Genomic DNA, 13,477 nt, shown 5'->3' on the forward strand with positions numbered 1-13,477 from the left:
CCCAAAGAACCCTTCCCGATATTCCAGGCCCCCTGGCGTCCCTATTCGGCTGCTGGGCAATCTTCAACCTCATACTCCAGCATGACCCAACTCCGTCTGCGATCGGTGGTTAGACCACTTACACTTCTTCTATCCGTGTTACCTTACAGCAGAGCCTCGCCAACACCACCATGCAGTCCGCCTCCCGGTATTCACATCCCCAAGCAAGGGGCCGTCGCTTCACAAAGCTCAGTATGCAGCGAGATTGGCATCCAGCTGCTCAAGGATAAAGGAAACGCCGTTGACGCGCTCGTGGGCACCATCATTTGCGTGGGTGTCATTGGGATGTATCACAGCGGCATTGGCGGGGGCGGCTTCTTGCTGCTGAGGCAGAGTGATGGCACGTATGAGTTTGTCGACATGCGTGAGACGGCGCCAGCTGCTGCGACTCAGGATATGTATAACGACGATGAGGATTTGAGCATCCACGGTGGTCTCGCAAGGTAAGTAAGCCCTGCAACAAGCGGATTTTCTCCAATAGGTTTTTGGGGCACGATGGTACTGACATCTTCTAGTGGTGTCCCTGGTGAACTTCGAGGCCTCGAGTATGTCCACCACAAGTACGGCGCTCTGCCTTGGGCCCATGTCATCGAGCCGTCAATAAAGCTTGCCAGATACGGCTTTGAAGTGAACGAAGACCTGGTCAGCGCCATCAAGGGGCTCAGCCCCAACAACTTCCTCACGGAAGATCCAGCGTGGGCCATTGACTTTGCCCCCAAGGGCCGCCTCGTCCGGCTGGGCGAGACAATGACTCGCAAACGATATGCTGATACGCTCGAGGCGATTGCCAACCATGGCGCCGATGCGTTCTACACTGGTCCCATTGCCAATGCCACCATTCGCGCACTGAAAGCAGCTGGGGGAATCATGACGCTGGAGGATCTGAAGAACTACACTGTCGCCATCAGAGAGCCCTTGCATATCAACTATCGTGGCTACAAAGTCACCAGCACAAGTGCTCCGTCAAGCGGTGCTGTTGCGCTCAGCGTTCTCAACACTATCGGGGGATATAGTGGGTTCAACGATCCTTCTCAAGTGAATCTGACGACGCATCTATTGGATGAAGCTGTCAAGTTTGCCTACGGTCAGCGAACTGAACTGGGAGATCCCTCTTTTGTCGACGGAATTGACGAATACTCAAAAAGGATGATAGAACCCGCAACTGGAGCCGAGATTCGGTCCAAGATTTCAGACTTCAAAACGGAGCAGGTCGCTTACTACGACCCCAAAGGACTGGAGTCGCTCGAAACTCCGGGGACGTCGCACATTGTCGCCGCGGATGCCAGCGGAATGGCCGTTTCCATGACCACGACAATCAACCTGATATTCGGCTCAACGCTGATTGTGCCCGAAACTGGCGTCATCATGAACAACGAAATGAACGACTTCAGCATTCCCGGCATCAGCAACAGCTTTGGTTACATCCCCAGCCCAGCAAACTACATTCGTCCGGGAAAGCGCCCCCTATCGTCCATCTCGCCCATCATTGCCGAGACGGTGGACGGAAAGCTCTATCTCGCGCTTGGATCTGCGGGCGGAAGTAGGATCATTACGGCAAACATTCAGAACACGATCCACGTTCTTGATGGCAACATGACGACTGCGGAAGCGCTCGCCCAGCCACGTTTGCACGACCAACTTGTTCCCGCTCAGACGACGTTTGAGTATGCCTACGATAATGAGACGGTGGCGTATATGAAGTCGCTTGGGCATAATGTTACTTGGGTTGCTCCGGGGCAAAGCACTGCGCAGGCTCTGAGACTGTTGCCGAATGGGACCTTTGAGGCTGCTGGAGAGCCGAGGCAGGTGTCATCTGGTGGCTTTGCCATCTGAATGGATTGGTCATTTACTTGTATACAATAGATATAATGAAAGATATGTTGGGTATGATATTGAACGCTGTTATTGCTGATAGGCGATGTCCGCTCCAGATTAGGCCCGCTTCTTGATGTCAGCCTCCCACTCAGTTAACAAGCTCATAATCTCGACAGAGTTCGCCCAGCTGGGTGACGGCCTCGGAGCCTCCTTCAAGCCCTGTGCGATGCAATCCTCGACGCGCTTCACCTGGTGTCCGAAAGCGTCCATATGCGCTGGAACGACAATCTCCTCCGCGGCTCCCCCATAGGTCTTGAGTTCCATGATGTTGTCGCCCGCCAGCGGCAGCCAAGGATTCGTCTTGAACCGCAGCACGGACTTGTCGCCCTGGATAGAAAAGGAAAAGTCGTTGCCAAAGCTGTCGGTCGACTGGATCGTAGTCAGGACGCCGTTGTCGAAGCGGACGTTGAGAGATGCATCACGCGCATGCAGGCTGCCCTCGTTGGAAAGGTTGCCTAGGCCAGTGACTTGTCGCTTCTCGAACGCCCCGGATCCGTATGCCGTCTCCATGACAAAGTGAACAAGAGAGACCGGATAGCAACCCAGGTTGTAAATGGTGCCCATGCCCAGCGGGTTGGCCTTCTTCCAGATGTTGGCGGCGTAGTATCCGGACATGCCCTTGACATTGCCAAGAGCGCCAGACTTGATAATGGAAGCGACCTTTTCCATCAGCGGGTGGCAGAGATACATGAGACCCTCAAGAAAGAAGACGTCGGCCTCCTTCACAGCCGCAATCATGGCATGCGAGTCCTCCATGGTCGTTGCCAGAGACTTCTCCGAGAGAATGGCCTTGCCCTTCTTCGCAGCGGCAATCACCGCCGAGGAGTGCATGTGGCTGGGCAAGCCGACATAGACGACGTCGACCTCGGCATCGTCGAGGAGAGCGTCCAGGTCCTGGTACTTGGTGGCGATGTCGTACTTTGCGGCGAACTCGTCGAGACGGGCCTGGTTGCGGCCGAAGACGGCGGTGATGCGTGAGTTGGGGCTGGCGAGGATGGACTTTACGACGGTGTGGGAGATGAAGCTCGTTCCGAGGATGCCCCAACGCAGCATTTTGAGATGGCTTTCTGATAACTCTGTCTGGAAATCCTTTTATTATTTGGAAATTGAACGAAACTGATATAATGTCGAGTTCTTGTTGGAATGGGAGAGTTCAGATCTTAACGGGCCAAGGGTCCAAGTAAGCCGCGGCTCGAAGCCAATTTTCAAGCTTAAAAGCGGACGAGATTTTTCTTCCATGCGGAGCACGGCGGGCGCCGGATTCGCCGACGAGAGCCGATACAGAAATCACTGCGGAGTCTGGGAACAAAAACGGTTGCAACCGTGAGATGCGCATTGATGCAGTGATGCCATTGGCGCCCGGAAGAAAATGAGTTGTGTGGGGTTGTAAGAGGGGGAAAACACGAAGCTTCACAATTATTTGTGGGATACAGAGATGCGAAATATCCTGGGGACCACAGCTGCGGATGAGTCGAGGATGAAGAGATTTATGTCTTAGTTGAGATACTGGAACATCTGGTCTTTAACTGAGACTGGGAAAGAAGCCCTTTCATGCTGCCTACAAGTCCAAGTCTATGAGGTCTGTATGAACGGGCAATGCCGATATCAAGACCGAATCCGAATGCCCATGAAAAGTTGTGAACCAATCTACTGCTTCTTCTTGCCCTCTCTATCCGACTTCCTCGCCAACGAAATCAGCTTCATTCCAGCCGCCGAACTCGCTCCTTCTTCCAGCTGCTTCGTCCAGAAGCTCTCGTTGCCCGCAATCAGCAGCGACTTTCTGCGCTCTCGCTCCCGCATGCCAATGTGCTCGCCATCGCGCTTGTGCTCCTCAATCTCCTCCAGGATTCTCAATCTCCTTGCGTACTGCTCGCTTCTCTCTCTGCGTAGTTGCTCAGAACCAAGGCGCTGGAAAATAACTCGAGTTATCCATGTGAGGGCGAGAAGAATGTGCTCGCTGACGAAAATAGTCAGCGGGAGAGTTGACCAGCCGCCGCTCAGGACTCCATCGTTGCTAAATAGGTGAACAATTGCCGCGGAGGAGATGCTGCCCAGCCACACGAGAATCTCCAAAGAGACAATCCATGGCCCAATGCCTTCTGCGCGAGACGGCGCTGGCCGTTGATGCTCGATGCAAATCTTGGCAAAGTCGGACCGAAGTTCGACCCAGTTGTTGACGAGGAAGCCCAGAGGAATAAGCGGCCAGGCAGACGAGAACAGGGCCAGATAGCCAAACTGAAGCACCAGCTCTGCAATGTCGTCCTGCACATTGTACGGCTCCAGCGTGGCCTCGTTGCGGCGCTGCTCCAGGAACTGCGCCTCGTCCTCGTCGTCGGTGACCATGGATATGAGGACCGTGTCTTTGGTATAGTTGCGACGGTACTCACGGTACCAACTGCTCATTTTATACTTGATCAGGGGCAAGATGTTCTCCTCGAAGAAGCTAGACAGCTGCCCGGTCACGGTCAATGCGATGACCTCGTGTCGCAAACGGTCAGAGTCCAGCCTAAAGGGCATTTCAGTCAAGCGATCGCCGATGGTGGGAGCGAAATGAACGATGTGGTCTTCCAGCCAGGGAAATATCCGGTCGCCAAATGGAACGTAGACAAAGGCTGTCAGCAGGATGGGGAGGTAGTTGGTGATGATACTGAGGATAAAGATCTTTTGCGTGAGCGACATCTCGTGGCTGTCTGCCGTTCGGTGGTTCTCAAAGTCTGTTAACCATTTGGCGACGGTTTCGAGGTATGAGCTGATGTAGGGGATCAGGACGGCCAGGAGCACGGTAGGCAGATAGTCCTGTGTCTCGTTAGCCTGGTATTTCTCTACCTTACGCTTCTCTTATCTGTTAATCGACTCACCAGGTACAGATTGGTCGGTCCATCGTATGAATCGGATATCAGGATCTCGACAGCAAAAACCGCACTGATCATGAGGCCCAGCGCCACGGTCGCAACGGCCATGAACGGCACCTGGAGGAGCTGCCGCGAAATCTGCTTCCACTTGGGGCTGTAGTGAATCGTCCGGCCGTATTGGTCCACAATGACTCGCTCGTATTTGTACTCTGGCCGGTTCGTCTTTGTTTTCTTGACTCCTCTCACCCGCCATCGAACGCTGAGATCGACTTCCCGGACCTTCCAGTATTCGAGGAAGACCGTACACCAGATTACAGTCAAGATGGTGTAGACGATAGAGTACTTCGGTAGCCATAGCCAAGAGATGAGGCCGGTCACGGCTGGGAAGAGAAGAAAGGCCGAATAGGACTGTCCGAAAGCAAAGTAGAAGGCAACCTGGAGTCATTCCAATTCCATTAGCGAACAGTGCATGAATTGGTTGTCAAGATCTCCTCATACCTTTGAGCCAAAAAGATCCCGTATTTGATCGAGATCATCAGTTCCAAGGAGTAGCTTCTTGCTGAAACTCCGTAGCAATTTCTGGTTTACTTTATCATTGTGCATTGGGAAGATGGCCTTGACATTCTTCCATTCGCCGAGACCTGGAGTGATGCCCGCTCCTCCCATGGATTGCGGCCACCTTACCAAATGGTCCATAGATAAGAGGTCTTCAGCTTCATACCATGCAGCCACAATGGTATGTTTGTTACCTGGCGGCCGCGTTTGGGTGATGCCATAGAGCCAGTCTCTCACCCTGTTGTGTATTATCAGTTACCGCGACTGATCAGCGGAACAATGAAAGGTGCAATAAGACCCATCTCAAGCAGCGCATACCTCAGTTTGTAAACTCTGTTTCCCAGGAGTGCACTCGGTGCCTTGACAAATAGCAGGATGGTCTGCTCATACCCCGGTCTCACTTCGACGTGGAGGCCGGTAGCCTCGAGGCTTTGCAGCAAGGCTGTGAATTCTTTTGCGGCTTCATAGTAGTCTGCATCTCCCAATTAGTAGATGCTCTACTGGGCCCAATTAGTAGAAAAGTGCTTTGGATGGAGATATACCTATTTCACTAAAGTCATAGACTACAACATATTTATCGTTGTACGTCTGGAGAGCCCGCGACGGTGACGGCGGGGGTGACGGCGACCGGCGAAGGTCGGGGTCTCTGACCGGCGGTACCTCCAAGTGTAGAGGCATCTCAGCAGACTCGTGTAAGCATCTGCTAAAAATCGGTACCGTGCCCGAAATGGAGGGGACTCCGGAGCTCTCTCGGCGACAGCGGATGGTGCGACTCCTGTTATTGGAGGTCAGGCGGCGACGAAAAAGCCCGAGAGGATGACCGACAATCTGTTGGTGGACGCGTAAGGCAAGGAGGGGCCGAAGCTCCGGGATGCTGGGAAAAGCCGGACGTCTACTGACGAGAGCAGTCGGTAGTTTCGGAGCGATGACTTGCTGCCCAGGGAAACTGCATGCAGCTGACGGGCAAAGAAAGCAAGGGCACAAGAGATGGGAGTCCGAACAATCACGGTCACGAGAGAAGCTCCTATTCCAAGATCAAGTGCTGGCAAGAGAGCTTTGACATGTGTCCCGGTGGGTAGGGCTGCAAGGAATAAGCCATGTCGATGCATTCATTGGCTGCACAGAGCTCTCTCGGCTGTAGGTGCCGGCGCTGAAAAGACGGATTGACGCTTAAGATGACAGGGGGCCCAATTTAGTGAAGAGAACAGGCTGTCAATAGCTGCTCACCTATTACCAAATGCTGCGACCATGGGATGGATTGGGGAGCTTTGATATCTTGAAATTCAGACATGCTGAGGCTGAATATTGGAGACGAGACAAATGCTGTTGAGTTATTGACTGAAAGGTTTCGAGATACTCACCGACAATATGAGGGGAGGCAGCTGAATTCGTGGCGCCTGTGAGCTTGCAACCAGCCACATGATGGCCCCCCCCCCGCCCCCCGCTTCGTCCAAGTTACAATATCACTACTGTGTCCACAGAGTAACTTGCAGCTTTGTCCATGGCTCTTCACACCATTACGGAGTGTCTACTGGATGATACACGGCTCTCTGGAACAGACGCTACAGGAAAACAAACTCTAGATGAAGCAATAGGGCGAGAAGAGCTAACTCCCAAATTCGTCAAGGCGACGCGATACGCACAAAATCACGTCCAAGCAATGTTCTCCAAAGGAGACGGGAGGATCATGTTCAGCCACAACCTAGAGCAGATTCAACAGCAGCATTCAACTTAAGCTATGCTTGTATCTGTCTTTCAATGTACTCTTGATTTCGATTCACCGCAAAGGACTTGCCGAGACTATATAGCGTCTCTCCCTCACTGATGAATCAAGACCTTGCCATTCACATCGACAATCTTAATCGCCTCCTTGTGGTTATGCAGCGTGGCCTTATTCACCAAGCCATTGCTATCCCACGAAAAGTCGACGGATCCTCCACCCCTAATACGCATGTCCCGAACAGAGCCGCCCTTCCACTCTGGCGGGATAGCCGGGCCCAAAATGACCGTGTGGATGGCCTTGGACGCAGACGGGACCGGCAAATCGGTGATGAGCATCGCCAGTACGGCAGCGCTGTACCCAAAGTTGGCATCGATCTGGAAGGGCGCTGCGAGCTCGTATGGCCAGCTGCCTGTGGTGTAGACGGAGAAGCCGTTGTTTGCGTAGTTCATATCAATGGCATATTTGAGGTACGTGTACGCAATGTCCGTGTTGTTCAGCTGCGCCCAGCATGCGACTCGCCAGACCTTTTCCCAGCCGGTGTTTGAGTCTGTCGTACCGTTGCCCCGGGCCGTCAGGCTGACATTGACGGCGTCGGTGACGGTCTTGTTCCACATGTGTGTGCCGATGCTGTAGCCGGGATACCAGCCGACGAGGTGAGAAAGGTGGCGATGCTCGTCGTTGGGCTGATCCCAACCAATCTTCCATTCTGTTCTCGAGTTAGCAAGGAATCAGTTCTTATGCGGTACGCGTACCTTGAATTTGGCCAAACCAGCCAATGATGATTCCTGGAGACAGCCTCGACTGAGTCTCCTTGACAGTCTCGAGGAACGTGGTGTTCTTATCGCCCGAAGCTTCCCAGCCTTCAATTACGTGGTCAAAGACTTCCCAGACCAGCTGCTGGTAGTGTGTGCAGCCGAACGTCTGTCCCAAGCTTAGCATCCTGCATCACGGGGTGGCTTGGGGCGAGTGCCTTACCGTCCAGCCGTGCTCGGGCGAGTTACAAGGAGCAGCGACGAGCGTACCATCGTTGGAATACAGATCGGGCACCATCTCGTGGATCCAATACTCTGCAATAGACTTCATGAGAGGATATCCGACAGTCTTCCACCAGTGGGTGTCGCGGCTATAGTCGTATCGGTTCCAGACATTTTGCACTGTTGAAGCAAAGAGTCAGTATATGGACAGACTCGATGGACCACCCTGTTCACTCACTCAGCCAAGCAGCGGAGGCTGGATAGTTGGACCACACAGCAGCGTTCATTTGGCTTCAACGCGTCAGCAGATTTCCTCAACATGGTGCGGAATGTTCGAGTAGCTTACCCCGTAAACCCAAATGTGTTGAGGTTACTGAATCCAACAAATCCGGGGGCATCATACAGCAATGCAGCTGTCTCCGTTCCGCGAGGCACCCATGTATCGATTATGAAATCCCAAAGCGGACCCTGGATCTCTCCTAGGCCAGTTTGCTCAGTGTGCCAGTGGTTCCTAAGTATATCAACGTCAGCCAAAGCCAGAGCAAAGGCCCAGAAGTGTCAAACGTACATCTGAACGTTGACATCGACGTGATAGTCTGCGCTCCAAGCCGGGGTGAGCGATTCTGTCCAGATGCCCTGCAGATTGGGAGGCAGCGAGCCATCCCTGCACGACCCGATGAACAGGTATCTTCCGTAGTCGAAGAGGAGATTCTCAACGAACGGGTCGCCGATGTCGTAGTCGTAATTCTCCATCAACGTTGCTGTCGGCACGGAAGCCGATTTCTCGGGGTCTGGAAGATCCAGGCTGAATTGGCTGAACAAAGCATTGTGATCCTTTACATGCGCATTATACATGCTACTAAAGCTCTTCTTTGAGGCCTTCTCGATAGTAGAGAGAACAGCTGGCGCTGGATCAACGCCCTTGAAGGAGTAGTTGCTCGCTTTGGTGCCCTTCTTCTGATCGTAGTTGGTCCCAGCTGCGTACACGACAGTGAGTGAAGTGGTTCTGCCGTCCGAAGGGACGGAGAGGCCATGAGACGACGTGCACGTCGCTCTCTTAGGTCGGTTTATGACTTGAGCGCGGGCGTCAAAGATCATGCCAATGTCCTCTTGCGTTTGGCCCCTCAGATGCACTCCATTGGCGTCGCATGTCGCGTTAGATGAGGGATTGCTTCGTAGAGAGTCTTGCAGGCCAATTGTCACATCAGGTAGCGGCTTGTTCGACTGGATATTGTAAGCGCAGACCTGATCGAGGAATGTACAAAATGTAGTTCTACTTTTGGTCAGCTTCCGTGACAGACTTCTGCGGGAGTTCGTAGCGCTCTTTCAGGGTGAGACACGCACATGGCGAACTTGGCTCCGTTTGACTTGAACTCGGCTGTATGAATGCCGGTTTCGAGGTCTAGCGCGCGGTTATACGAGGTGTATTTGTTGACTCCCGCAATCTTAACGGTAAGATTGCCCAAGGTCTCATAGTTGCCATAGTAGTAGTATGCTGGATCTCCATACAGAGCACTGATGTCTAGGCGAGAGCGGATTTGCGTTAGACAGGAGAGAGAGATACCCAAAGGCAAATGGAACACACCGTTGTTGATCTGAGTCTCCCAAATAGTCTCCCTAATGCCGGGAAGGGCCGTATACACTGGAGCCGGTGGGTTTCCGCCAATGTAATCCTGCTCCAGAGTCAGTCAACCGTTGGAGAAGTGTAGCTGCCGGTAAACAGCCGGGATCGAAGGCTTACCGGGCTCTGGAAAGGGCCTCCGGACCAAAGACTGTGTTCGTTTAATACCACGATGTCCTCCCCCACCAACCCAAGTGGCATCGCTAAGCATCTCAGGTTAGCTGCTTTGTCTTCCAGTCGGGCAACAGTGATCAATAAACTCACCTCCAAGCTTTCCATTTCCCAGCGGATATGCCGTCATGATAATGTTCCCTGCATCGGCTGGTTCAGTTGCCCATAGTTTCCTCGCCCTTACGCCCAAGGCGCAGGTAGCGACAGCAATGAGCCTTGCGGGCAACATTGTGGCCAACGTTCCTCTCGGTGCAAACGCTCTGAGCCTAGAACAGCTGTTGAGCCATAATCCAGTTCACGGGCCACCTAACCGTTTATATAGTTGTCAATCAGTCACTTCATCACCAACCACCATGATGCATCACCATCCCTGGAGAATGCGGGGTTGCTGCAAAACGTCTATACCAGCGATCCCTATAGCAGGATAGTACACTGAGAGAAGCAGTCAAATCTGGAGAAGATGCAAATCTTCATCTGTCACATCTCGGGCGAAATTAACCGACCCGTAGGGTGATATTGTGCTGGACCCGACGGGAACGAGAGACAGAAGGCCATACCACGAATGACATCTGCAATCCATTTCCTGAAAGGAAGCTTCGCAAAGCTTATGCTAATTAAAGGGTAAATTCAACACGACGCGGGCTGGATCCATCTTGGGGTGCACAAGGCAGGGATTAATCGTGGGGAAGGAAGACCTGCCGACGGTAGTCGTGCTAGCTTCAGAGTGCTGAAGGAATTGTTCAAGCTGTGTCGAGTAATCATTTATGGAGACTAGAAAGATGCCGAGAGAGACAGCTAGATACTCATCAAGTTGGAGTTTCTGTGATCGAGACAGCACGAGGCGGGTGAACCTCTGGTCCGCTAAGACAGCACATGTTGCTCCCGGCTTCCTTTGCAAAATCCGTAGCAATCTAACTCTGGTGCCAATGCCCGGTTGTACCTATGTGGTAACAAATGATGTAGATGAACCATGCTCAAAGCCACATTGTACCGAGGCCTCTTTTGCTTCAAGCTGAATTCAGAATCAACGATCAGGATACGGTGCGGATACGGTACGGATAACCGCTTGTTTGCACATGTCGTTTCCTTGTTATGGATTTGATTAGGATTAAAGAACATATTCCCGCGACTCTTCTCTGAGCAGAATAACGATGGCAATTCCGTCGGTTGTGCTGAGAGACTGTTAAAGCCCGTTCTAGCGATGCATGAATAACAGGTGATTACGCGGAATGCGCATTCTCAGCATATACCGGTATGCCGGAACCTCATTACGGGGAAAATAAGAGCTTAATAACAAATCGGATGTATGTAAGAGAAAAAAAAGAAAGAAAAAAAGTAGTCCAACTTTGAAGAGAATTTCCAGTTGTTAGAGACTCAAGTGAAAGTCAGGAGAGCAACACAAAGAGATTCCGGCCACTGCAACATCAGCCGACATCGGCTGATGCAGCGCTGACACCGCAAGAACACCCGACTTTATATAAGCAGTCTACAGTAATCGCTTGCTACTGTATTTAGGTCAACCAGGAACAGCCATGTGATTTGTCCAGCACGGGGCCGGTTGTGGGTGGATCTTATCAATCAGATAAGCCGTCAGTTGATCATGGCTCGGACCAACCTAATGCCTTTCGCATCGGAGAGGAAGCGCGAGATCAGCTGATGTGTGCCAAATACCGCCTTTGTTCTTTACGAGCCAAATCCACGCAGCATCGCGAACTGACTCCAGCAAGGTCGCACCAACTGGGCACCGATATGCTGAATCGAAAGCCACCGCCATGAGATTGTTCACACAAGCAGCTTTATGCCTGCCGCCACTTGCCCAAGTCTCCCACGCTCGTCAAGCCGCTGCTGTGCCGAAAGACTCGCCTGATTTGTGTGTGAGGAGCTGTGAGGCTTCTCTAAAGTCTCTGCGATTTGCCGACGTCAATGCTACCGCATCACCACTCAGGCAGGCGTGCCAAAGCCGTCTCGCTCTCTCTTCCAAGTATTTGTGTCTCAGCCTGAACTGTGGAACGCGGACGTGCGACTCGGCGATACAACATCACAATGCCACGTGCTATGACTCTTTTGGAAGTCCCATTCCGGCCTTTAGAACCGACTTCACCGATGAAGAGATTGCTGGGGTAAAGAAGATTGGCAAGGGTGATACGTTTGGCTCGGATAACCCACTGGCTGGGGTGGTTTTACCGTCACCCGAGCGATTCGGTGCTTGGTTCGAGACCTTGGTATTGAGACCCTTCCTTTCTGTGTTACCAACCATCATTGATCTGATCATTGACACCTAGTAGGACGCTGTTGAATATGCTTATAGGCTACATCACCTCTACGGGTAATTCCCCTGTGTCCTCTAGTATCAGCGAGGGTCCACTGACATTCCCCCCAGCATCGGGGTAATGGTGTTTTGGGCGGCAGTAGTGTTCGTCGGCCTTGGAAACAAGGCCTATCTCGCTGCCTCACAGATTTTCTACAGCCACCGGAGCTTCGATCTTACCGGAATCTGGACAGAGACTGGGTCCTGGTTCAAGCGCAATGTCACGATTCCTGCAACCTTCGGATACAGATGCGCCCAGAATGTATGGTGGGCGACAATCCCCTCACGCATCCAAACGCTCACTATCACGACATTTCTTCTGATGAATGTCGTTTTCTGTGTGCACGGGTATAGAATCATCGATGATAACATCTAGTACGCCATACGTTCCTTGGCCCTACCTCTTTGTCGCCTTATGCTAACTTGTTGATGCAGCTTTGGCACGCCCACCAAACAGGCCTTGCGGTACATGGCGGATCGTACGGGCATCATTTCCTTTGCAAACTTCCCCTTTATTTGGCTCTTTGGCATGCGAAACAACGTCGCTATTTGGCTTACAGGCTGGGACTTTGGAACGTACAACAACTTTCACCGCTGGTGTGCCCGAATCTCAACCCTTGAAGCTGTTGTTCATTCGATTCTTTACACCGTCCTCATCTTTATGAGTAAGTTATCAATCACACGTACATTGCCGGTAAAAGACGTGATGTCGTAGGTATCGATGCTGATGCTACATAATGGCTAGATGGAGGATGGAATTACTACGCGTGGTGGTTCACAATGTGGTTTTGGAACGCTGGCCAAATAGTATGAGATCTCACGATCCTCACCCCTTGTTGGACGATTTGCTGACCTTACCAATAGGCGACTGTTTCGATGTGTGCGCTACTCGTCTTTTCTGTCTATTGGATACGGCGTTGTTTTTACGAGGCATTTCTCCTCATACATATCGTACTGTCTATTCTCATCCTCTTTACAATGCTTGGGTAAGGCCCGACCACGTCCAACTGGGGGTGATATTCCCTGCGACTCTAACACATCCGAACAATAGTCACGTCTCCATATTTAATGGAGAATACGACGCTTTGGTCTGGATCCCTGCGTTCATCTGGGTATTTGACAGAGCCATGCGATTACTCCGAATCATCATTCACCACCCTGGACAGTGGTCAACGACTGCCCTGGCAAGCTATAGTCCATCCGCAAACATCGTCCGTTTAAGCATTCCCGTCGACAAGGCGCTCTACAAGCCTCGGTCAGGGAATTATTTTTACCTTACAGTTTTGGACGACAAGCGTTTCTGGGAGAGCCATCCGTTTACTGTTGCCTCTTTCTCGGGCGATTTTCCACACAAGGCAG

General features: G+C 52.2%; 4 protein-coding genes across 4 annotated transcripts; 1 reads left to right on the forward strand and 3 right to left on the reverse strand.

The window, feature by feature from the left end:
• Positions 1-81: 81 nt before the first annotated feature.
• On the forward strand, positions 82-1,872 carry CCMA1212_008313 (Gamma-glutamyltransferase; the record flags this gene model as incomplete). Its single annotated transcript, XM_073705452.1, has 2 exons — positions 82-482; positions 555-1,872. 2 exons carry the CDS (start codon positions 82-84, stop codon positions 1,870-1,872), a joined length of 1,719 nt encoding a protein of 572 aa, XP_073556110.1.
• Positions 1,873-1,971: 99 nt separating this feature from the next.
• Positions 1,972-2,967, reverse strand: CCMA1212_008314 (Trans-1,2-dihydrobenzene-1,2-diol dehydrogenase; the record flags this gene model as incomplete). The annotated part of the gene is made up of 1 exon (XM_073705453.1): positions 1,972-2,967. The coding sequence occupies one exon, from the start codon at positions 2,965-2,967 to the stop codon at positions 1,972-1,974; it is 996 nt and encodes a 331-aa protein (XP_073556104.1).
• A 594-nt stretch (positions 2,968-3,561) lies between these two features.
• Positions 3,562-6,299, reverse strand: CCMA1212_008315 (Uncharacterized protein; the record flags this gene model as incomplete). Its single annotated transcript, XM_073705454.1, has 5 exons — positions 3,562-4,710; positions 4,773-5,201; positions 5,265-5,559; positions 5,640-5,793; positions 5,864-6,299. Coding segments are annotated over 5 exons (2,463 nt in total), but the record flags the coding sequence as incomplete, so codon positions are not given.
• Positions 6,300-7,139: 840 nt separating this feature from the next.
• On the reverse strand, positions 7,140-10,039 carry CCMA1212_008316 (putative alpha-fucosidase A; the record flags this gene model as incomplete). The annotated part of the gene is made up of 10 exons (XM_073705455.1): positions 7,140-7,750; positions 7,797-7,965; positions 8,020-8,198; positions 8,257-8,309; positions 8,365-8,529; positions 8,587-9,291; positions 9,363-9,540; positions 9,604-9,691; positions 9,760-9,842; positions 9,904-10,039. The coding sequence occupies 10 exons, from the start codon at positions 10,037-10,039 to the stop codon at positions 7,140-7,142; spliced, it is 2,367 nt and encodes a 788-aa protein (XP_073556106.1).
• Positions 10,040-13,477: the final 3,438 nt, after the last annotated feature.

Source organism: Trichoderma ghanense (genome assembly GCF_004382785.1).
Source record: "Trichoderma ghanense strain CCMA-1212 chromosome Unknown scaffold_11, whole genome shotgun sequence".
In the NCBI taxonomy this organism is placed as follows: Eukaryota; Fungi; Ascomycota; class Sordariomycetes; order Hypocreales; family Hypocreaceae; genus Trichoderma; species Trichoderma ghanense.